Genomic DNA, 23,536 nt, shown 5'->3' with positions numbered 1-23,536 from the left:
CTGGTGCGAGTTGTTCACTTCAGGTGTCGGGATTGGGAGCCTTTCATCCAAATCGGACTAGCTCCATCTGCTTTGTAGCAAGGCTGCGTCCCAAATGTCAGGCAAGAACAGTGTTTGCCTGAAAGCTGAGGGCTAGGCAGCCTGCAAAGAACCAGGCTCAGCAGGGGCGAAATCAGGTCAGTTGACAGTTTTATATACAACAGAAACCTGCAGCTCAGGGGTGTGGGTAGATGCAGCATTCCTGCAGCTGGGAGGAATGGGAGAACTGCAGCCCCACACTGCAGTTCAATAAAACCTGACCAAGGTCTATTCAAAAGGTACATTTTAAGCTTTCAGAGAAAGGGTTGGGGGGATTTTGAGTCACATAAAGAAGGCCAGTTTTCTTAGGGCTGTGGGTGGCTGTGCGCAGCTGCAGGAGAGCTCGGTGAACTGTGTGAGCCTTGAGTTGATGTTACTCTGCTTGCATATTAATTATGGTGCATATTAATTATGGTATTTTTCCTCCAGTAAAAACTGTTCTTTTCAGGTGGGGAAAGAAAGGCTGGTCTGTCAGAAAAGAGGGTTTCTTCCTCCTCCCTAACATCTCTGTTTTGGGGGAGAGGGTTGGCTCTAAGCTACACACGGTTTGCGGCTGGATGCTTTGTGAAGTTCAACTCAAGCCCAGAAGTTGTTTTCAAGCTGGCTTTAATCATCTTCACTTGCTGCCCCAGTACTGTACATGCAGGTACAAGCCAATGAAAATGTGAATACTTCAGTTTGTTCCTCCTTGGGAAAACTGGCTAAGAATATTTTACAAAATAGCGTGCACCCTCACAGCCATCAGTCCTGCTGCATATAAACCACAAAAATACAAGAGTTTTACATTAAGAAAGACCACGCACATATAAAACATTACATAACACAAGTATAAAATTGCCATTTGCTTTTTTTTTTAAATCTATAACCATTCTCAAGTATCCATCACAAGCCCATCCCCTTGTCTGGAATACGGAACTGGGGCTTAAAGAAGCCCCTGGTTCACCCCTCGGTGGCATTTATTTTAAGGTGGAGTTGTTAAACTTATGAATCTGTCATCAAAGCAAAGTTTACTACAAAATGAGTGGATTAGTGAAGGCAGCCAAATCTGTTCACTAATGCAATTACATCCTGACTTCCAAAAGTGAAAAGCTACCCAGGGTAAGTACTGTGAGTTCTGCACCTAACTCTCCTTTTCCTCTTAGGTCCCGGTACACGGAGACCCACAGCTGGCGTCTGCCGCTCAGAGGGGGAGATGTCTGCTACCTGCTTTGTCTGAGGTTGGAAGCTAAGCTCGTAGTAGCAATTAACTCGTGGCTAATGGTGTTCTGACAACTCTCCAGTCTAATCCATCTCTCTTGGTTTAGGTAATTCTTTCCAATGCAGTTTGTTGGGTACTTTAGGAGTGAAAATGTGAAGTAGCATAGGTTTGTGTACGTGTATGGTTGGATCGCTTCGGTGTGATGCACCCCGGTCAGGATACTCCTCTTAGCCTTTTGAAGCAAGCTACCTGGAGAGAGAAGGCTCTGGTTAGCAGCAGCTGGCTGAGAAGTCTCGGGTGCATCTCATTGCCTCGTACCTTTAACGATCTTGGACCCTTCTGTGTGAATTTCCTTTGTTGGTGCATGTTACTAACTGCTCTGCTGTCCTACTTCGTAGGGGGCCAACAAAGTTAAAAAGGCATAGGCTGTGTGTAAAGAGGTTTAAGGAATAGGTAAAATCCTTCAGATCTCGTAGGTTGGAAATAGAAATTCTGAGTTTTTTGATAGAATGAACACTTCAGTTCAGGTGCTTCTAAAAACTTGGTGCTTTTTGTGTGCTTAAGTGGGTTTGGTTTTGTTTTTTTCCTGTTGCTGCTAATAATCAGATTCAAGGACAAACTGCAGTTCAGCCTTGGAGCTGCTACTTTGTTATTAAGCTAGATGTATACGCTTGTTTTTATATTTGAGGTATAAACTTCTGAGATCAATGACAGATTCTTGAGTCCTGGACAAACTTTTAAACGGCCCAGGTGCTTGTTCATTTAATCTTTGAGGTGGGGAATAGGACAACATGATGGGGAAGATTTAGTTCTAACTGCACGAAAAGATCAAGCCCTTTAAGAAAACAAGGCCACCAACTTCAAAGTGCTAACGTTCACCAGGCATCCACCGCCGGGGCCCTGGCCACTCGGCTTTGAGGAGGGGAGTGCTGCTGCCCCCGGACCTCGACAGCAGGCACAGCTTCGTGGCTCTCGCTGCATGTGTCAGGACAAAGGTCCCTTTTTTCTGGCCAGCACCAGGATCCAGCAGCTCTCTACAGATGGCATTCCCCATACAACGCCTTCCTTCCAACTTTTTGTGTGCTCCTGAGGCTTCTTCTCCAGGAAAAAGCCTGCAGAGGGAGGTGGTGGGGATGTGCACAGCTCCTTGCATCTGAGATGCTCACCTCGTTGCTGGCCCTTTTTGGGGAGGTGCAGGACTGAACACCCCTGTGCCAGGCTAAGGAGTAGCCCTTGGGTGCTGTTTATCCACCTGCTTTTTAACAGGAGAGACGACGGGGTGCCTGCTGCCCTGCCACACCATCCCTCCCTCCAGAGAAGCGCCCTGGCTCCTGGTGTCCCTGCCCTCCAGCTCAGCCATCAGTAGTGCAAGTGCTCAACGAAGCAGGGGCTGGACTCGCTGGAGCCAGCATGGGAGCAGGTGGTAAAAGCACACCCAAAACAATTGCTCTTCATTGCACAATTACAACAAAAAATAACCTGAATGTGACAGAGTGCACTAAGCTCTGGTTCTTAAAGAGGGAAAAGGAAAAAAAAAAAAAAAGGAAAAGAATCAAATGAGGTATACCGATAATCAGCGCTCCAGCCAGGCACAGCGGGGTCCTGGTGTCTGTGCCCGGGGCAGATGATCGGGGTTTAACAGTGTGGCGGTTATTCAGACAGCAAGACAAACACTTAGGCCCTTTACTGTACATTTTCTGCCTTTAAAACCTAAATCTTCACGAAATACGGACGAGCTCAGCTAAGGTGACCGCCTAGGCGGGGCGTTATCACAGCTGGTCCCTCCGTCTGTTCTGCGTAACCCCTTGTTACACGGGGCGCTGCTTTACCCCCCGGTTCCCGAACGTGCTCCTTGCAGATGGTTCTTTTTCCATAGGCAGTCGTTTCTGCAGCCTTTTTAGCTCCTGAACATAATGGTTGCACATCTAACAACCAGCCGTGGGGGTGTTCCCTATGCTTGTGAACACGGTGTAGGAGGAAGACTTCCAGTTGAAACAGCTTTGCTAAAGGAACAGTGGAAGGGGCCGTCATGCCTTTGGCACGTCATGGGATGCGAACCTTGCTTTTACAGAAGGTAATTTTAGAAATCTGTCTAGAGGCATGAAAACCTAAAGGAAAGCAGAGCGAGCTCTTAATATCTGTTTCCATCTCTTATGCAAAACACTTTCAGGCTTTGGACTCAGCCACCGAGAAGAACGGTGCCTGAGCACTGTTCCTTGACCTTTAAAATGCAGTTATTTTCCAAATCAGTAACCAAACGCACACCCTTAAGGAAGTTTACAGATGTGCATCGTCCAAGCGTTTCACATCAATCTGGGAAGGAGTGTCTGAGTCAACTGGAAAAAAATAGGTGGGCTCTTTTCACCTGGAAAAACATCACCAGGGCTGTTCTTATAAATGGCCTTGTGGCAGTAAAGACCCTTACATCGTACACTGCTGCTAGGTATTTCCAAGCCGACTGAAACAAGCAAAGGTTTTTAAACACGTTAACCTCACGCACACAAATACGAGACTTAGAGTAAAGCGTGTCGCTGCTGAGAGCAGTCTCGTAAGGAGCTGAACAGGAATAATTCCCTATCAGCAGGGGCAGTCCTGGCCCCGCTCCTGCAGGAGTTTCTGGCCTCCTGTTTGCAGCCCAGTGCTATGCTTTAACTGCTTCTGCAGGAAAGGTTTTAAGGGGTGGGAAAGGTGGCCGTGGAGGGAATGCTTCCCACCATCTCTGTTGCTCTGTGGCATTTTCCCAAGCCACCTAACGGGTTTGGTTACTGCAGGCAAGTTCACTGGTTCTGTACCTCACTTGGTTTCAGGACAGCTCTACGTCCAAGCATCCTCTCCCCGTGCTTTCAACATGCTGTGGAGCTGATGAAACAGGAGCTAATTTCTGACTGTGCCCGGAAGCCTGGCCCGGTGCCCTAGGAAATGTTCAGTTGCTCAGTTTTGGCAAATAAGGCCCATCCCTGGCTCGTAGAAAATCCAGGGATAGCTCAGGCTTAGGCATGAAATCCTGTGGTGGTTTCTGTGCTTTGCTGCGTGGCTGCGACTGGCTTTTTGACAGGAATTTAGGGGTTGTTTAAGTATCAGTTCAAGGCTATTTTGGCAAAATCCACCCTTGTTACTGAACTAGGGCACCTCGATTCTGACACCAGGGTAAGCTGCCCCATCAGCTGTGCTATAGTAAGATCATCTGTGTCTCAGGTGGGTGCTGCTGCCTGCTGACTTACTGCTGCGAGTGCTGGGCGTAAAACGGCCTGCAAAGCTTACTTGGTTTGATATTAATAACTTTTTTTCTAGGGGAAAATATCTGCAAAGTAGAACGGCCTGAATTTCCTTTCCTGATGGAGGGCGGAGGAAGGAGATGAAACAATCTAACGCGTGACACCCGGTTAGTGCAGCCACCTCTTGCAAATCGGATAGCACACAAAAATGCCCTCTGCAAGGAAACATCCCCCCGGAAAAAACCTGAGTCCAGGAGCTCGTGGTTTTTCTGGTGTCCCATGTAGAAAGCAGTGGGGTAACTTGGCTGTTTTGCTCTCGTTTGAGGGGGGGGAACGTCTGATGCACGGCTCATGCAGTCAGAAATGAGAAGGAGCTGATGCTGCAATGTAAACATGGGTAAACGCTTGGGTTGCTTCTCCCTCTGTCATTTCTCCATGCCAGCATAAGGTGGGTCGTGACCCAGGGGCTTCCCCAAAAAGCGAGCACCAGCTCCCTGCGGGGACCAGGTACGCAGTGCTGAGAGTGAAGTTAAGGTTTCGATGGGTGTCAGTGTCTGGTGAGTAACGGCAATCGCTTGAAGTCACTGGCACGGTGGCTGCACCTCGGTGGGCAGCAGGAGTCACCCCCAGGAGCCCCTCGCCTTGCAGCAGACAGGAATACACCACCGAGAAAGGATCGGGGAGCGGTTTGTTCTGATCCTGGCTGTACCGTTATCCTCCAACGCGTTATCAATTCCTTAGTGATAAAAAGTAAGCCCAAATATTTGGGTTTTCCATGCTCCCTGGAGCACCCAGCCGCGCCTTTCAGGCGCTCCCTCTGGGTGCTGGGTTCTCCGAGCGCCGGCTGCGGTTGGTTTTTGGGGCTGGTGCAGAACCAGGGGAGCCTTTGTTGGACCTCAGCACCTGCTGGGGGTGCGCACCCGCCTGGCTCCGTGCTCCCGCAGCTGCTCTTCTGGATCTCAACAAAAGCACTGTGCTGCCTGGGGGGGAGAAGTAGGGCTCCAAAACTCGCTGGAGAGCCACAGAGCCAGCGATGTGTCCGAACTGGCGAGCAGAAAATCCCTGCAGAGCTCCAGGCTTTGCCTGCGCTGCTGTCCCCATTCCCTGTGCTCGTGGTTATTGTCCCGCTGCTGAAAGGCAGGCTTCTACTTTTTTACGATGAAATTGAGCCGGTAAAGCAAACAGAGTTAGTTCCAAGGAGGAAGGCCTCTTTTAAACCCCTTGTTTATGCCTGCTCCAGCGAGCAGGGCACCGAGCTTGCCTCCTCAAACCGCAGGACCCCCCCAGCTTGTGCTGCAGCCCCGTGCCAGGCGAGGGCTCGATGCTTGCCCCGGGGGCGGCCCTGTGGTCTTGAAGCAGCCCCTCGCCACCCCCAGCCAGCAGCACCCTGCCTGCTCTCGGAGGTGCACGGCAGTTGTGGTTTGGTAAAGATCTGACATACACGATAGCAGCTGGAATTCCTTGACACGACGATGCTGAAAGCGGGGTGTGGGGTAAAGCAGCTGCTGGGCAGTGGGGTTTCGCTGCCCCCCCCCCCGGTCTGTTCTGCGAGGGGACAGCTTCGTCGCAACAGTCTTTTCCTTCAGGTTTGGTTTTGTTCCTTCGTGGCGACGGGTTCGAGCTGGTTCATCGGTCCCAGCATCGCCGGGAGAACCGCAGGTTGTTCTTGTGCTCTGTGCATTGTGAAATCCTCTGCTTTGCCGACAAATAATTGTAAAAAAATCCCAACTGTGCTGTTGGTTGGTTTGTGTTAAAGACTGAAGGCCAGAGCCATCTGGGCAGTAGAAATTCCCCATTAACCTTTTGTCCTCTTCCAGTCTCAAGACTGCTCGTGTTTTGGTGTGTTGTGGTTTGCTGCTCTTTACCCTCTCTTTTGGAACCTGATCCTTCAGGACAGTCATTGTGTGAAGTGTATCTTACGAAGAAACCAGAGTTTCTAGTGGTGTCTCCCCTGAGTAGTTTCAGCAAATTTCATTAGGCACCTTCAAAAAAAAGCTTCCGTAATTCTCGGTTTTGCTACAAGAACTGGTCCCTCGGGGGAACCAAAATGCTGCTTTAAAAACAAACAAACAAAACATACAAAGAAAAAAAAAACCAACACTCATCCTGAAAATAAACTCAAAGCATCGAGTCCTTTGTTCGTAACCTCTCAGTCCCCCTAATTCCAGATCAGCAGAAGACGCCGTTGAGATGTTCCCCTGTAGCGTACCCGGGAGCTGGGACCCCCCAGCACCCCCCTGGAGGCGTGAGGAGGAGGAGGGTGGCAGAGGAAGGCAGGGGCTGGAAGGCAGCGGCTCAGCCAGCGTCACCCCGTCCCTGCCCCCTCGGGGCTCTCGCGCTCACCTCGGGCAGCGCAGAGTTGACGTTTTGGGGCTCGCCGTGGCCGCACGAGACGACGGTGAGCAGTGAAACACAAGGACAAGACCAGCCCGTGCTTGGAGGGGGTGGCGCGCGCCCTTGTCCGTGCTCTGTCCCTTTGGCAATGTCACTGTCACAGGCTGAATGCTACCAGAGTTAAAAAAAAAAAAAAGAAAAAAAAAAAAAAAAATGGTCACCAGAACGGCTTGCTCAGCGTCGCAGGGTTTGTGTCGGAAAACGAACAAACGGGCAGTGTCTGGCAGATGTATCCGTCAGCGCCGAGTCTCAGATATTGCAGTGAGTGTGGTGTTAGCACGTGGCAAGCTACATAATCGAAGATGCTACATTCCTTGAAGAACAAAAAAAGTAGTGCTGAGTTGGATTTTTTTTCTGAGTTTCTTTCCTTGAAAAGCTACCTTTTCCTCGGAGGCAAGGAAACAAAATCGAAGGAAAAGAAGTCGAGGCGTCATGCTACTTCTTGCAGTGGCGCTGGATGAGCGGGACCGGGCTGCTGTGGCCGAGAGGAGCACGGCGTCGTGCCCGTCCTCCCCGGGGGGCTGCGGCTCCCCCCCTGCAGCACAAGGGCCTTCGCTGCCCCTCGCCTCGATGCCCACGGCCCCCACTCCCTGCGCGCTGGGGCGCTCGCTCGGGGAGGAGCGTGCCGAGAGCAGGTTTGCGTCGGGAAGGAGATTTAAAAAAAAAAAAGGGAAAAAAAAAAAGAGGACGGGATATTTACAGCCATCCACCGACAGTTTTGGTAGGTCAGGACATCTCCTTCCCTGCCCGGCCTCTGGTACCGAGCTGCCGCTACGGGCAGGAGGGGCTGGTGGAGCTCTCCAGGGACGACTGGGAGAGGCGGCGCGCCAGGGGCCCGATGCTGGAGTCGGCCAGGGAGGAGGTGGGGAAGAGTTTGTACCAGCCCGTCACCGCGCTGGAGAGGTCGAGCTCCTCCAAGACGATCTGCGCCATCCCCATGAAGCACTTGTGGTCCATGCGCCCGTAGTCGCCCCACACGATCACCTGCGGGGCAGAAACAGCGTTAATGGAGCTGCTGCCGGGGTCGGGATGGGGATGCTGGGTGCGTGTACCCTGCCCTGCTCCCCCCGTCCCCGAGGAGCCGCTGGCGGCTGCACCAGGACATCACCTGCAGGACTTTGCCCTGGGGGCTCTCCTCGAAGAGCAGGGCCTGCTGGTAGGATGGGTCGCAGGTCTTCTTCACCACCTTGGTCTTCTTCTTGGCCAGGCAGACGCCGTTCTCCAGCAGGTAAACCTTCACGTAGGTGGCTGCGTTGGGAAGGGGGGAGAAGCGCTGGCTTGGAGCCCCGACATGGTGCTGGCTCCATCCCCGTCCCTCCCCAGCCACCTACCAGGGATGGATTTGGAGCCCATCTTCGGGATGAGTCCCCTCGCCTGGATCACCTCCACCTCCAGCTGCCCGCTGCGGTCGGCCATGCCCACGTGTACGTCGCCTGGCCAGGGGAAGGGACGGGCTCAGCACCCTTCCCGTGCCCATCTCCCACGGGGACGAGCTGCAGCCCGGGGCTGGGACAGTCCCCGGCCATCGGGGTCAGTGCTGGCACCCCGGTGTCCCCACCCCACCGCCTGCCCCCCCCATCCTCAGCACCCAGCTGAAAGCACCCCAAGCATCCCCCCAACAGGATTTGAGGAAGGACAAAGCCAAAGAGCTGGGTGTGAGGGGCTAAGGGGGACCGGGGACGGCCACCTCCTGCCCCCTTCCTGCCTGGGGCAGGGGTGCGGAGCTGGTGCCCACCACTGCCGTCGTCCCAGGGGTCTCACCGGGGTCCTGCCCTGCAGCAGCAGGAGGAGGAAACACGAACGGGCACCTGTGAGCTGGCCGTGGTGGTGCTCTCCCACTTACGCTGTCCTGCTCGTACGTACGCGTGTCCCGCGGCCGCCGTGTCCCCGTCGCTCGCTGCCTTGTGGCCTCAGGGAGGCGGGGGACAGGGAAGGGGCGTGCTGATGTCCCAGCGGGGTTTAATGGCAAGGAGATGAACCTGGATGTTCTCAAAACACACTCGGCGTTTCAACGGCAGGTCAGGCTCGGCCCAGCACGGCACGAGGAGCCGGAGAGGGGAGAGGAACGAGCTGATGGTGCCATGGGGAACGGCAGCACCGCAGGGCTCTGGTGTGCCACGGGCAATGCTGGTGTTACTCTGGGGATCTGTCTCCTTCCCTTCCCTCCTGTCCCACTGGGAATGGGGCTGGTGGGAACGGATCACGGTGCTGCAGGAACTGGGGGGTCAGGAGGTGGCCCTGGTCTGTCTGCTCCCCCCTGTCCCCATGCAGGACACAGGGCAGGCACCTGGGGGTGCCCTGGGAGCAGTGGGGGTGCTGGCACTGGCCAGAAACAGCAGCAGGACGGGGGCGTCTGCAAGCCATGCATGGCCCCAGCATGTGTCTAGCAGCGAGGGGTGCTGCTGGGATGGATCCTGGTGCTGGTACACGTGCGGCACCCGCAGCATCCTCCTGCCCCAGCCCCGGGTGCAGCGTGGAGCCCCCCCAATCCCCCCGGCACTCACCCATCGGGGGGGTGGCCAGCGTCTGCCGCCCCACCAGCTGCCCCGGCCCCAGCCCGTCGAGGAAGTCACTGAACTGGCTCTCGGCACCCAGCCGTGTGGTGGGGAAGATGAACCTGTGTGGGATGGAGCAGAGTGCTGCCATGGACCTGCAGCACGTGCAGGGCACGCACCCGATGGCCCTGGGGACCCCTCGCCACCCCAGACCAGGTGCCCGCGCGCCGGCCGGGCCTTACGTGCCGTCGGAGCTGTTGCTGTTGGTGCTGCCGTCGGTGGACTCGCGGCTGCCTTGCCGGGTGACCCTGGTCCTCATCTCCACCGCAATGCCGGTCTCGGTGCTCCGCCGGATGTTGCTGCGCAGCTTTTTGGGGCCGCCCTCTGCGAGCAGAGACACGGGGTGAGCGCGGGGAGCCGGCGATGGCACACGGCAGCAGGAGGAGCGTGGCCCGAGCAGCCCCCCCGGCACTGCCAGAAGCAGCGGTCCCGCAGCGTGGCCAGCCCGGGGGGATCAGGTTTGTCCTCTGCTGATTTAGGGCTGCCCCAGGGGAGCTCTGCACACCCGGGCGCGGGGTGGGGCGGAGATTTAGGCACCCACACCTCTTGTGCAGTGTTTGCCCATCGGTGCGTTCAGCCAAGCGCTGCCGCGATGCTCCCCAGCACGCGCCCGCTGGCGCTGCCAAAAGCTGCCGGGCACTGGTCCAGCCTCGGCCCACTTCCAGCGCCCAGCCCCGGGACGAGGGGAGCGCTGAGCTCACACCCCGACCCCAGCACCGGTCCCTGCTCTGGCGTTGCTCCAGCTGCGGGACCGGTGCAGACCCCCCGGTCCCCTACCCGGTGCCACAAGGCTGGTCCCCGACACCCCCGAGTGCCTCCAGCAGAGCGGGCAGGACGCTGTGATCGTTGCTGTTGTTTTTTTATATAAATCCAACTGTCTTGGGTCTTTTAAGGTGATGGGGGAAGGCTGGGGGCGGCGGCCAGGGCTGGCAAATGCTACTTAAGCACGAAGCCATGGCACGGGCGGCTCGCTTCTGGAGCCACGCTCAGAGAGGGGCCCACAGCTGCTCTGCTGGCCAGGGAGGCGCAGCCCTGCTGGCCCCAGGTGGGCTCCTGCTGGCCCCAGGTGGGCTCCTGCTGGCCCCTGGCACGCTTGGCTGGGCTTCTGGGGCTGATTACAGCCCTCCCGTAACACCTCGGGTGTGCGGGGCCGGAGGGCTCCAAATGAACTCCTCTCCTTATAGAACATCTCCTGAATCACGACATGCCAACATGAGCCATAACTGAAAGCAGTAACTAGAGGAAAAGCCTGCACTAAACCGAGCTTTTTGCTTCCCCTGCCTGTTGAAAATTTAAATATTTCCCATGGTCAGAGCACCTAAGTCCTTTCTGCGAGTTCTCCCCTCCCTGCCAGCCCATCCCAAGCTCCAGCTCAGGTTTGCAACGCCTTCAGCACCTGGGGGAGCACGGCTGAGCCGGGAGGGATTCAGGACAGCTTTTTTTTTTGGCTATTTTAACCAGAAACGGGCAGCTGGGCTGTTGCAAATCCCGGGGTCGGGGCACTTTGGGGGGGGGGCGTGCCCCCCGCTCACCGCTCTGGTTGAGCTGCAGCGTGCTCTTGCTCCACTGCGACAGCCCCACGATCGCCACCATCTTGGCGCCCAGGCTGGAGCGCCGCTTCTTGCTGGCCATGATGCTGACGGAGTCGGCGCTGCCCCGCGCACTCTTCTCGAGGCTGTACATCTCGCCGCTGATGCTGGAGCTGCGGACGACATTCCTGGCGGCGGAGGAGCTCGCATCCCCGTTGAACATGGTCGGACGCTGGCTCGCTCGCCGGCTCTGCTGGGTGGGATCAGCTGCGGGGGGGAAGCCAGGGGTCACGTCAGCAGCGGCTCGGCGGTGGCGCTGGGCATGTCACCGTGCTCCCCCTGCGGCGGCCCCGGCTGGGATGGATGGTCCCTCCGAGGCATTTACACGAGGAAATTCGGGCACTACGGCGTGTCAGGGCCATTTGTCCCCACCCCAGACCTGCACCCCCTGATGGACAGGGGCAGGAGGGTGCCGTGGGGCTCGGGGATGGCCCCGTCCACCCGCGCTGAGGGTGCCCAGGGGAAATCGCACCCAGCCAAGTTCCCCCCGCCCACGCCTCCTTCGCCAAAAAGCAGCTGCAGCATCGCTGCGTGCTGCTCCGGCCGTGCCGCTGCTCCGCCCCGAGATGGCTGCCTGCCACGGGGCCGCATCCAGCCCCAGCCCTGCAAACCACACGGGGGGCTGCTGGCACCCACCTGGAACCCTGGCAGCGGGGGGGTGCCTGGGGAGCCCCCCCCCAGCCACACCGGGACCGGGCACCGGGGTGTCACCGGCTGCAGAGGCTGCGGGGAGGCTGCCCCCCCTGCACCAGCCCTCGCCGCCTTCCCTTCCCTTCCCTTCCTTCGCCATGAATATTTAAACTCCGGCGGGATGGGAGCATCCATCTTCCAGGGAGAGGTGAATTATTAACCGCAGGCCAAGTGAAGCCACTTTACGGTAATGCGCGAAGGCAGCGCCTGGGAAAATATTTCTCTTTCAGGAAGGCACAAACGGGGAGGCTGAGTTAGAGCTGGGCACGGGGCAATGGGGGGGCTTCTGCTGCCCCCCGGCTCTGCCGCACGGGTCCTGGCATCACCTGAACTCGTGGAGTTATCGGTTTTGGAGGGGGCAAGCGGTGGCTTAGTCCCTGGTACCGTTAATTGGCTGCCAGGGGACGCAGCCGCGCCACCGTCCCTTCGGGCTGGGGTTTCTGTGCCTGTGGCTGGTTTTCCAGGGGAGGCTCCGCAGGAGGAGCCCCAGGAGCTCGGCTCCTGCTGCCACGGGAGTCCAGAGCCTCCGGGCTGTGCCCTCGCAGCCCAGCGGCTCCTGTCCGTGCTGGTACCTGAGGTCCGCAGCCGGCCGCAGCAAGCCGCAGAAAGCCTCCAGGAGCAGCAGATGCTGCCCCGCGCCGCGTGCTGCTCTCCCTCCGGGCTCCAAATTCGGCCCCAACTCGGCCTCTGCGCGCCGCCTCCCTGCGCCGTGCCTCAGTTTCCCCACCTGTAACACTGGCACTGCCCGGGGCTGAAACAAACGCACGAGGGCTCGGCCAGGCCTTTCCCCACAGCTCTGCGGGCGAGTGGAGCCACAGCACAACGGGGCCGTGGTGTAACGGGGCCGCGTCGCTCCACGGCCAGGAGGGCACCGGGGGGCTCCTGCGGCCGTTTTCCCTGCCCGGCGCTTTGCCCGGCTGCGAGCACCGAGCTCTGGTGGGAGCAGACAAGATGATGAGAGCAGCGCGCTACCAGGACCGCTGCCAACGCAGCCCCCGGGGGGATAACCCCCCGCCACCGGAGAGGAGCACGCTCCTCAGCCCAAAGGAAGGATTTTCTTTACCCCCGCCCTGAAATTTACCCCGGATCGCTCTTCCCGATCCGCTTACGGCTCCTGCAGGGAGCGGGGCCGGGGGGGATGCGCGGCTCTCGGTCCTGAGATGAGCTCGGCTGGAGCCCTGAGCCAGCAGCCACCACGGAGCCGGCCTCAGCACCGCCACCAGCGGCCTCAGCACCACCACCGCCTCCCCGAGCGGTCCCGGCGCGTCCCCGGCTGCGGGGGTCTCTCCCCTTCGCCCACCCTCCGGACTTCATTCCTTCTGCCCGCGGGATCCCCAGAGCCGCAAGGCTCCGGCAGCAGCTCAGCCCCATGCAAGCCCCTTCCCTCCCCACATGGAGCCCCCCGGCCCCGAGCCCAGGCCGGGGGGAGGTGGCAGAGCCCGCAGCCCCCTCCAGCCCCTTACCACCGGCCTCGCGGGACGCGACCGCCGCCGGCAGCGCCCTGATGCTGCAGGAGCCGTGCCCCAGATGCCGAGCCCCATCCTCCCCGTGGGCTGGGCTCAACGCCGAGCCCCCGGGGACCAAGCGAGCGGCCAGGGGGAGATGTCACGGCCCCGGCACCCCCCCCCCCAAGACCCGCAGCTCGGCAGCCGGAGCCGATGCGCAACGCGCAGGAGAAGTGCGATGGCCGGGATCGCGGCTCCCCTCCTGCGTCTCCATCACCACCGGAGCCCAGGGGGGCTGCCCGCAGCCCCGAGCCCCCCCCCCCCACCCCAAAGGCACAGGAGAGCAGCAGGCCCCTTACCGCCCGGTGCAGGTCGGGGAGCGGCAGCGGGCACCCCGCCGTCCCCAGGCTCGGCCCCTCCGGCCCCGCTGCCGACGGAGGGTGCCAGCCTGGTGAAATCCTTGAAGGTTTCTGGAGAGCGGGGCTGTGCCGGCGCTGCTTCAGCATCTCCATGGTTACCCGGCTGACCCAGTTCTCCTCCCGGCCCCGAGCCCAGCACCGTGGTCCAGCGCCGCGGGCATCGCCGCGCCGTGGGGGTGGTGGGGGGCGGCGGGTGCCCCCAGCCCCCCCCGTGGCGGGTCCCCGCTGGATGATGCTGGAGCTGGGAAAAGGGGGGAGCGGGGATGGTCAGAGGGTGGGGGTCACGGGCATTTGGGGGGGGGGCCCAGGGAGGTGGCAGAGCCCGTGCAGCGCTGTAGGTGTCCCGGTGAGGGCTGCGGGGGGGGGGGCCTGGCCCCAAGCACCCCACCAGGAGGTGTTTAACAATGACAGCAATAATTAAATAACGAAGCACTGACGGAAAAAGGGGGATGTTGACAAAGGCTCCGAGGGAGGGAGGAGCCGGGCGGGTGCCCCCCGCACAGGTGAGGAAGGGTCCCTCATGGGGGCGGGGAGAGGGGGAGGAGGAGATAAAGGAGCACCCGATGGGGCCCTGCCTTGCTGGGGAAGGGCACAGAGGGGTCTGGGGGCTGGCTTGGGGCCCCAGGGGGAGTCCCCAGGGATGGGGGCTGCCTCCCTGTGCTCTGGGGGCTGCCTCCCTGTGCTCTGGGGGCTGCCTGGAGCAGGTGGGCACTGACATTGGCACCTCTGGGGAGAGAAATCCTCGCTGTGGCTCGTGCTCCGAGGTCCTGCGGACCCTGAGCCAGGCACAGGGGCGAGACGTAGCGGAGCAGCTCACCAGCGCGCGCTGCTCCTCGTACCAGGGAGTAAGGTAAGGCTTTATTCCCCCCTCAGGTACTTAATTCTAATTAAATGCTCCAGGTTTGATAGGCGGCTGCTCATATAAACGTAATTGCCCAGCAAGAGGTGTGTAATTCAGTGCACCCGAGCTGAGGACTTGTAAGGAGCTCCAGCTACTGGAGCCAGACGCCGGACTGCTCACGCGGGTTGCAGAAGCTATGTTCTGGGTGAGCCAAGCTGCAGGCGCAGCATCGGTCCTCCTGCACGACCTCCAGGGGCAACAGGAACCTCGAAATCCAAGGAGGGGTCTCCGCGTGCTCCGCTGGCGGGATGAGCGGAGCTTACGGGAGAGAGTTCTTCCCCCAGATCCCAGGGTTTGATCCAAACACAGCTTTTCTCCCTTTTCTTTTTTCTGCCTCTCCTTACAACCAAGCTGAAAGCACCGCAGCCTGACCCAGCAGCACGTGCCAGGCTCGAGGGGCTGCCCGGGGGGGGGCGGGCACCGGGACCCTCTGGGGAGCCCCCCCACCCAGGAAAGGGCCCAGCTGCCGCGTGACCGAGGTTTGATGAGGATGAGGAGGGTGTGCTCCTGCCTGGGCCGTGAAGGCCCCGCAGCAGCCGGGGGCAGGGGGCTGCGGTGCTGGGGGCTGCCCTCGCCACCCGGTTCCCCTGAGCTCTCCCTGCCCGGCCCGGCCCCGTGGATGGCGGTGACGGGGACGATGCCGCGGTGGTCCCCAGGGGCCGAAAGAGATCCTCGTGGAGAGGGGCAGCTCCTCCTCTCGTGGGGTGAGCAGGCTGGGGTCGGGCTCCGCGCGGCCTCGCAGCTCCGGGGGCTCTGCTCCGTGCTGCTCCCCCGGCTCAGGGACAGCCCGGAGGCACTGCCGGGACCCGTGGCGGTACCGAACCGGAGCCGCAGCCCCGCGCATGGTGCCCAGCACAGCCCAGGCAGTGACAACACGAAACGCCGACCCCCTGTCCCACGCGGGAGCACGCCTTCCTCCCTCCTGGCCGTGCCCGCACAACGCCTTGGCCACGGTTATTTTTTTCCCGACCCGATTCGTGAAGCAGGCGCCCAGCCCCTGGCTCCCCGCATGCCGCAGCTCCGGCAGGATGGGGCGCTGAGCACCTCCAGGAGGGACGGATGGGGGCACAGCACCCTCACGCGCCCACCCCGTGGGCGTGGGGATGGGTGTGCGAGCGGGGGGCACCCCCCTGTGCCCCTGGGCTGAGCCCCCCTGGAGATGCCAGGACCCCCCGGGGCCAGCGCCCCGACCGCGCCGTCCCTGTCCCCGTGTCCCGGCGTGACGTCGGCGCGGTTAAATCAGATCTGTGCCGAATCCCACCGTTTCCCAGGCAACGCCAGGGAATCAGAGGAGCCCAAGGCACCGGGGGGCTGCAGCCGGGGGGGGCGGCCGGGTGAAGCCACCCCACGGACCGGGGCTGGCGGCGAGCATCGGGGTCACCCCGACGCCGCGGTCCCCTCGGTGCTGACCCCAACCCCTCGCCCTGGGGAGCTGCTGCTTACGGGGTCCCCATCCCCGCCACCAGCCTGTCCGGGCGAGGCGAGAGCACGTTTCTCCCGCGGGTGGTGTCTCCCATGGGTGCTGAGGGGGCTGGGGGCAGCGGTGCCGACGCGCCCCACGCAGGGGGCAGGGGGCCGGGGGCCCTTCCCGGCACGCGGCCGCCGCTGCCTTCCCGGCCGCCCGGCGCGGAGCTCCGCAATGCAGCTCACGCCGCTCGTCTGCTGCGTGAATCCCATCAATATTTCATGGAGCTGCTTCCTCCAGGGGAAGGGCTGCTGTCAGCTCTGCCTCGCTGCCGCTCCTGCTCGCGCAGAGAACATCCCATTTCCTTCCACTGGCGGCCAGCACCCAGCAGCACCCCCCCCCCAGCCCCCCCTTTCCCCTTCCGCTCCTGCATTAGTGAATATTGCTTCGCCTTCCAGGGCTGTGCCCTACCTACGTGGGCTGAGAGCTGCGAAGACCCCTCGGGTTTGAATCCAAATTCCGATTATTTTTGTTCCCAGATGCCCAAGCCTGCTCGCAGCGGAGGTGCCCGATGCCACGGCCCCACGCTGGGGTCCCCAGGAGCAGCCCCCCCCCAGCTCCAGGACATGTGCCCCAACCCACCGGGGGGGGCTCCGGGAGATCGGCTGCTCCCCGTGGCCCCCCCCAGCTCGGTGTCCAGCAGCGGGCAGCGATCGTGGCCCCCGCGGCAGCCCAGGGTCCCTCCCGGCCGCACCCAGCCCCGCGGATCCCGGCCCGCTTCAGAGCCCAGCAGGAGCCGCGGGTCAGGTTTGCAGGAGAAGTCGCTTTTTGGAGCGCAAAGACCGCGCTGCTCCAGCAGAAAAAGGGCTCAGCAGCAAACCCGCCTGCCCCGGGGAGGCTCACGGGAGCCGCAGCGACGCCGAAAGCCCGCGGGAGCCTTCCCCCACCACCCTGAGGCTAAAGCCGGGGCATGGGGCACGGGGGGCCGTGAGCCCCCCAGCTCCAGGAGGGAAGACGAGGGGCATAGGGAGGCTCCTGGGCACCTGCCGCGATCCCCCCGCGGTCGGACACCACACCCCCGGAGCAGGTGGGAAGGACGGGACCCCCGCAGCCCTGCGGGGACCCCCCCGGGTGGGGAAGGCAGCGAGCAGGGCGCGCCAGCGGGGCTCTGAGTCCCGCGCCACATCGCTGCCAAGTAATTGCCAGCCGAGCCCCCTCCCCTGCTCGCTGAGGCGCCGTGACAAAACATCTGAGGCGCGCTGAGACGGATGCAAGGAGACGGCGCTGCGCTGCCTGGGTTTTTAATGAGCAGGAGGATGAGAACCAGGCGTTTTCGTAACCTGGAGTTGCGTCGCGCATCAACGCCGTGCCTCCCGTACGGCCGTGGCGCAGCGGGAGCCCGCGGGGGGGGGCCCGGCTTGGCTCAAGGGGGGCAGCAAGGGATGGAGCTTAGGGGGGCTGGGGGGGCTCACCCCCCAATTCGGGGTGCGTGAGGATGACCGAGACACCGTGATCTCAGCCCCTGTGTCACAAGGGCTCCTGCAGCCTCTGGGGGAGGGCCTGGAGCAGGGATGGAGAGCCCTGAGTTGGGGTGAGACCTCAGGGGGGAGCAGGGAGCGGTGCTGGGGGGGGGGGCACGGGTTTGCCCCCACGGAGGGGTGGCGGGGAAGGCCCGGGGCTGTTTGAGGCGGGCGAGCTCGGCACAGGGTGGTGGTGAGGAGGGGAACGGGGACGCATCTCAGCTGGGGCTGGGGGAGAAGCTTTGGGTGGGAGCCCGGGAGCGACCCCAGGGGGGCTGTGCTGACCCAAAGCCCGTCCCCATGCCCCCCACCCGGGGGGGGGCTGCGGTCCCCTGCCTTCGCAGCGCACCAGCAAGGCGCCCCGGGATGCTCCGCCGAGCGATGCTGGTCAGCTCGGGGCTCCTGGAGCTGCTCGCCCCACGGGATTCTCCGCCGGCCTTCGCCGAGCCCCGCGTGCTGCAGCACTGTGGGCACATGGGGGTGGGCATCGGCACCGTGCGGCCCCCCCGGGGAGCAGCGAAGCCACCCTGAAACACTGCGTCCTGGAGGTGCACCGGGCAAGGAACTGGACGGGGGTGGCACCGGGCCTGTCCTGCCTGGTGCCACGGAGGCTACGCGTGCCGTGCCAGCTTCTTCCCGGCTCGGTAACCCCGCGGGACCCCCGCCCGTCCCGCAGCACCGGGGCACCCCTCGGCAATCCTCGCCGGGACCACCCGCAGCACCCACGGGGGCTCTCCAGATGCACCGAGCGGGACAGACGGACGGAGCGACGGACGGATGGACGGAGCGCGACCGGGAGGCGAGAGGTGAGCGCCGGCGTCCCGCGGGGCTCAGCACCGGGACGGGGCCACGAGGCGATCCCCTGAGACCCCCACCGCCCCCGGGACGGACGGACCCCCCACCTCGGCTGGTCCCTACCCCCCGTGTCCCCCGCGGCGGGGCCAGGCGTGCACGGGACGGGGTTGACGTCAACGGGCTTTCAGCGGGGATGATGGATGGCACGGGAAAGCGCTCCCGTTCCCGAGCCGCTGGCTGGGAATTGCCACCCCGGCCCGGAGAACGGGGGGTGGGGGGGTCCCGGTGTGTGGCCCCCGGTGCTCGGCTCCGGCAGCCCCCCCCGGGGGTGCTGGCAGCCCCCCCCCGCAGCCCCCCCTCTTTGGGCACGGCGATGCTCTTGGGGTGCCCCCGTCGCCATTCGGGGCAGGGGGCTCCAAACCGGGGGGTACCGGGGGCACCCCCAAGGCTATGGGGCGCGCACCGGGGCTGCCCCCCGCGGCTGGGGACCCCCTTCCCCGTGTGCTGCCCCCCCCCCAACCTCGCCGTGCCCCCCCCCCCTCCCCCGGGGCTACCGGAGCTGCCGTCCCGTTCCTCCCGGGCACGACGGCATCCCCCGGCCCGCCGCCCTTGGCGGATGCGGGGCTGCAGGTGCGGCCCCGCTGCCCCGAGGGGACCGGGGCGCCCCCGGGGCGCCCCCCCCGCCACCCACCCCCCCGCCGCCGCGGGCACTCACCGCCACCGCCGCTGCCGCCGCCGCCGCCCGTGCCCGCTCCTCCCCTCGGCCCCGGCGGGCTGCTGGGAGCGGCGGGCGGGGGAGCCCCGGGCTCGGCCCCGACGGTGCGGGGCCGGGGGAGCCCCCTGGAGCCGACCCCACACACACCCCCGGAGCTGCCCCCGCAGCCCGGAGCCGTCGGTGGGAGCCGGGAGCTGCCCCCGCTGCACCCCCTCTCCCCCCCCCCCGGGAGCCACCGGCTGCGCCTTGCCCTGCATCAGCCAGATCCTAAAGACCACCAGCGGGACCCTACAGCCGTCAGCCGGACCCCAGGAGCCCCCAACAGGACCCTAGAGCCATCAGACAGACCCCAGGAGCCCCGGGTGGGACCCTACAGCTGTCAACCAGATCCCAAGAGCCCCCAACAAGACTCTACAGCTGTCAGCCGGACCCCAGGAGCCCCCAACAGGACCCTAGAGCCATCAGACAGACCCCAAAGGACACCAGCGGGACCCTACAGCCGTCAGCCGGACCCCAAGAGCCCCCAGCAGGACCCTACAGCTGTCAGTGGGACCCTACAGCCGTCAGCCAGACCCTGGGAGCCCCCAGCAGGACCCTACAGCCATCAGCCAGACCCCAAAAGCCCCCAGCGGGATCCTACAGCCAACAACCAGAGGCCCCTGGAGCTGCCAGCAGGACCCTGCGCCCATCGACCGGACCCCAGAAGCCCCCACCCCCAGAGCCTGAGCCCATCGGCTGGCCCCCGAGAGCTGCCGAGCTGCCCCTTCTCCCACCGCCCGGATCCCAAGAACCACCCCAAGAGCCACCAGCTGCACATCCGCAGACCCCAAAGCCCCCAGGGCCAGGCCCTGCTCCCACCAGACGGACCCCCCATGAGCTGCCCACCGGGTCCCGCTCCCCCCGGGGAAGCCTCCAGCTGGACCCAGAGCTGCCAACCCACGGGCGACCGCGGTGGCTGCTCCTCCTCTGGGGGCACGGGGAACACATAAACCCCCAGAGCTGATCCCAACCCCATGAGCTGCCCGCCCGGGAGGTCCCCGCTCGCCGTCAGTGCCCTCAGCCCACGGGCAGGGCCTGCGTTGGCCGTGCCATGGGGCCATGAGGGGGCTGTGGGGCTTTGGCTCGGGCCCGAACGCGGCTCTCCCGGGGTAATGGGGGCACCGCTGTGTGCCTCGGCCCCTTCCGAAGGCGACAGAAGGTCTGAGGGGAGAGGCGGCCCCGGTGCCCGCGCTGCCCTTGGACTCACCTTGGCTCTCCGAAGGCGCGCGCTAATTTCCCTCGGAGCAGCGACTCGCTGTCCTCATGGCAAATTCCTCCCGCGCGTTCCCTGCGTTGCCTCCGCAGGCTGCGCACCGCGGCTGGCATGGCAGCCACGTGCCACGAGGGAACCCTCCTTCGCCCACTTTAACTCTGTCCCTCCCTAAAATAACGCCGCGCTCGGCCTTCCCCGGGCTCCCCACCACGCCGTGAGGGGGGCACGGGGCTGCGGCTGGCACCGAGCCCCCGGCCCTCGTGGGCAAAGCCCCTACAAGTGTCCCCGTGCCGGGTCTGGGGGGGGCGATTTGGGACTCGGTGGGTGGAAAGGTGCAACGGGCTTCTGTGGGCGTGGGGAGGACGGGGGAGAAAAGCCCCTCGGGGTGCCGGAGGGGAAGGGGACGCGGGGACGCGGCAGGTCCCGGTGCTGCGCGGGGAGAGCTGGGCGAGGAGCAGGAATAGCTGAAAGAACTAAATATGGCAACGCGGATAAAACAGAGCTGAAGTAGGGAGACGGTTTCCTAACAGAATTCAAAGCGTATAAACAAACTCGGGGAGGGAGAGAGGTTGTCTGGAGGGGGGCCTTTATGAGTAATATTTAGAAAAACCAGCTGAAAATACCTCCGTAGGAAAGGCCAGTCCATCAAACGAGGCTGCGGCGTGGCGGGGACGGCGTCGCTTCTGGGAACGAATCCGTTCCGGGGAAGAGATAGCGACAGCACGTGCCTCGCTGGTGGAAGGCTGCTCCTGTCTCCCTCCAGCAGCTAGTTATTTTTTTTTGTGTTTTTTTTTTATTTTTTTTGGCCTGCCGTGTTTCGATGATAAACCACGACTTATAAAATCACAGCGACCGCAGCTCCCTCACCGCCTCTCTGGGTTTTTCTCCTCCTGGCAGGTCGCTCCGGGACCCTCACCCAGCTGCTGCCGACGCCTCGTGGTTCCCCAAGGAGCTCCACTCGTCAGATCCTCGCCGCTTCCTCCTCTAGGTTTTGGGTTTGCGCTGGGGGAAAAGGGTTGTGTTTTGCTTTTAACGCCATTACTCCTGTAGGGGTGACAGAAGAGGACTCACAGGGCTCGGCTTTGCGGTGCTCGGCCGAGCCGAGCTGGATCCCAGCTCCTCGCAGGGCGCCACGCACTCGGCCCGGTGCTGGCAGGGCCCGGTCGGGGCTGGGCCGCTCGGCTCCTTCGCAGCTCTTAAGGCTGACAGATTTCGTAACTCCAGGTTGGGTTTTATTTTTTTTTTAATGAATTCCGCAAAAAATCTGCAAAACGTGGCTGGGCAGGTTCCCGCCCTGCAGCCCTGGCACCGGTTCGGGTGCAAACCCCCCGCAGCGCGTCCCGTTAGCTGCTGCGCTCCGGGCTGCACGCCGCCCTCGGGCGAGGAAAGAAGGTGCTGAGCAGCTCGGCAGGGTGCTGGGGGCACCAAGGGAACGCGGGCTTTGAGCTTCCCCAGCTGCCGTGACCCACGGCCCTTTCGGCAGGGGGTGGCACCGGGTCCCTCCCCTCTCCTGGTCTCCCAAGGGATCCTCTGGCAGCAGCCGGGCCGCGCTCTGTCCTGCTGCTAAGCCTCTCGTGGTTTTCCTTCCGACGCCCCAGGTTTCTGAAGATCCTCCAAAAACACGTGTCCGAGCGCAGGGTTACTGAGATGTAATTAAACACAATCTGATTAGATATCGAACACTATCTCCTTGATAGTGCTTTGATAGCCCTAAAACCTTCTTTTTCCCCCCCAATTTACAAGGCGGGGTGTACCCACGTCCAGGCAGATGCCAACACGTCATTTACATCCAGATTTTAATTTTCTACTCGTTTCTTTGCTGGCGGATGGCTGCCCCAAAGCCGCAGCTGCTTTGGGGTTAGTCGAGGCCTGCTGCGGTGGGCTGGGACGGCAGAGGGCTGCCTCGGGAAGGGCCAGGCTGCAGCCCCTGCTCTCAGCTTTCTGCTTTTTCCCATTTCTGAGGTGTCAAACCCTTCTCAAACCTGCCCGGGGTGCGCTACAGCTCCTCTGGGTCTGGTCGCTGGCACAGGAATCGGCTGAGCAGGTAGCAGATGGCGCTAAGTGTGAAATCAGCAAACCACAAAAAAAAAAATATGCAAGCACCAATAAAACGGAGAGTGGAAAAAAGCTTTTTCCCCCCCCCCTTCTTTTTTTTTTTGGCTGTTCTGCGTTTCGGGCGGGCTGACACAGAGAGCTCTGTGTCCGCAGCTGGCTGCGCTCCTTGGGGAAGCTGGGCTGCGCCACACAATGCAGCCATTGCTGCCGGGAGAGCAGGTGGGGAGGAAACGGGGCAGCACGGAGCCACGGAGAGTCAGGGGGAGAAGGGCTGGGCGGGGAGGAACCCCGCGAGCGGGGCCTGCGCCCCGGCAGGAGGAACAGCCGGCTTGTTTGGCAGCTGCGCCCGGCAGCAAAGCCAGCGGCAGTTCTGGCTAATTGATTTATAAATGAGTCATTTCGACAAGGGGCCGCGCGTAGCTCCGCGGAGCACCGCTCCCAGCCGCTGCAGCCGAAGGAGCCTTAGCCGGGAACTCGTGAGAATGGGGAGGGGAAGGAAAACAACCGGGCGGCAAGCGTGGTATTTCTCTTGGCTGCTGCGCCTCGTGGGCACCCTGAGAATCGTGAAGCCGCAGGACTTTCACTGGAACTGCAGGGATTTGCTGCAAGACATCTCCCTCCTCGGCATCAGCACGCAGTCCTCAGAGCAGCCCAACTTTGAAGCCAGAGTGTGGCCGCGGAGATCCGTCCCAATGGTGGCGTTTGGGCAGAGGTTGCACAACGGGCCCTGCATCCTGCCCGCGTGTGCGGCAGGCGGGAGGGCCCCCGCTCCTCCGGTGCAGGGCACAAGGCACGCGGCGAGCTGCTTTACCGGAGGCCTCGTGTCCCCAGTTGTTTTTTACCACCACCGAGGGGCCGTGGCAGCGCGGCAGCCGCACAGGACTGGGCTTCCCCATGGCGAACGCCACCCCGGGCACACGACCGCGGGGTTATCGTTATCGCGATAAATAAATCGGCCGCGATTCGGGCAGCAAGGCGGCGAGCCCGTTTTCTGGCAGTGTCGTTTCTTCACGGGAAAGCCGCTGCCGCCCGCCAGTCACCTCAGCGGCGGCCCCTGGGCGCTCCCTGACAGGGCCGCGGGGCCCCGTGAGGGGCCGGGGTGACTCGGGCAGCGCGCTGCCGTGACAGGGGGACCGAGGGCAGCCCCGTGATAACGGGGGGGGCTACGGAGGATCGCACCGGGCCTCACGGGCCGGGGCCTGACGGGACCGGCTGCGGCCTAGGCAGGCCCCCCGCTCCCCTCCGCCGCCGCCGCCGCCTCGCTGCGAACTCTCGCGAGACCTCTGCGCGGGTCACGCGCCTGCGCGCTG

At 62.4% G+C, this 23,536-nt stretch overlaps 1 protein-coding gene across 3 annotated transcripts; it reads right to left on the bottom strand.

Moving 5' to 3' along the window:
* Positions 1 to 667: 667 nt before the first annotated feature.
* Positions 668 to 23,393, bottom strand: RIMS3 (regulating synaptic membrane exocytosis 3). 3 transcript variants are annotated; one of them, XM_080567198.1, is made up of 7 exons: positions 20,166 to 23,393; positions 10,973 to 11,236; positions 9,623 to 9,764; positions 9,390 to 9,502; positions 8,217 to 8,318; positions 7,994 to 8,133; positions 668 to 7,869 (listed from the first exon to the last, which is right to left on the bottom strand). In XM_080567198.1, the coding sequence occupies exons 2-7, from the start codon at positions 11,190 to 11,192 to the stop codon at positions 7,657 to 7,659; spliced, it is 930 nt and encodes a 309-aa protein (XP_080423324.1). In that variant the 5' UTR covers positions 11,193 to 11,236; positions 20,166 to 23,393; the 3' UTR covers positions 668 to 7,656. The 3 variants fall into 3 exon arrangements, with proteins under 3 accessions (XP_080423324.1, XP_080423322.1, XP_080423323.1); XM_080567196.1 differs by lacking the exon at positions 20,166 to 23,393 and adding an exon at positions 18,920 to 18,975; XM_080567197.1 differs by lacking the exon at positions 20,166 to 23,393 and adding an exon at positions 13,524 to 13,859.
* Positions 23,394 to 23,536: the final 143 nt, after the last annotated feature.

This window comes from Anser brachyrhynchus, assembly GCF_964034855.1.
Source record: "Anser brachyrhynchus genome assembly, chromosome: 24".
In the NCBI taxonomy this organism is placed as follows: Eukaryota; Metazoa; Chordata; class Aves; order Anseriformes; family Anatidae; genus Anser; species Anser brachyrhynchus.
Note: the sequence above shows the minus strand (reverse complement) of the source record. Positions and strands in the feature narration are given on the sequence as shown.

Coding starts and splice junctions, on each gene's coding strand:
- RIMS3 (XM_080567198.1), bottom strand. CDS start 11,192: ATGTTCAACGGGGATGCGAGCTCCTCCGCCGCCAGGAATGTCGTCCGC. Junction 8,134..8,216: donor GGGCTCCAAATCCATCCCTG/GTAGGTGGCTGG, acceptor TTCCCAACGCAG/CCACCTACGTGAAGGTTTAC. Junction 7,870..7,993: donor CCCAGGGCAAAGTCCTGCAG/GTGATGTCCTGG, acceptor TCTGCCCCGCAG/GTGATCGTGTGGGGCGACTA.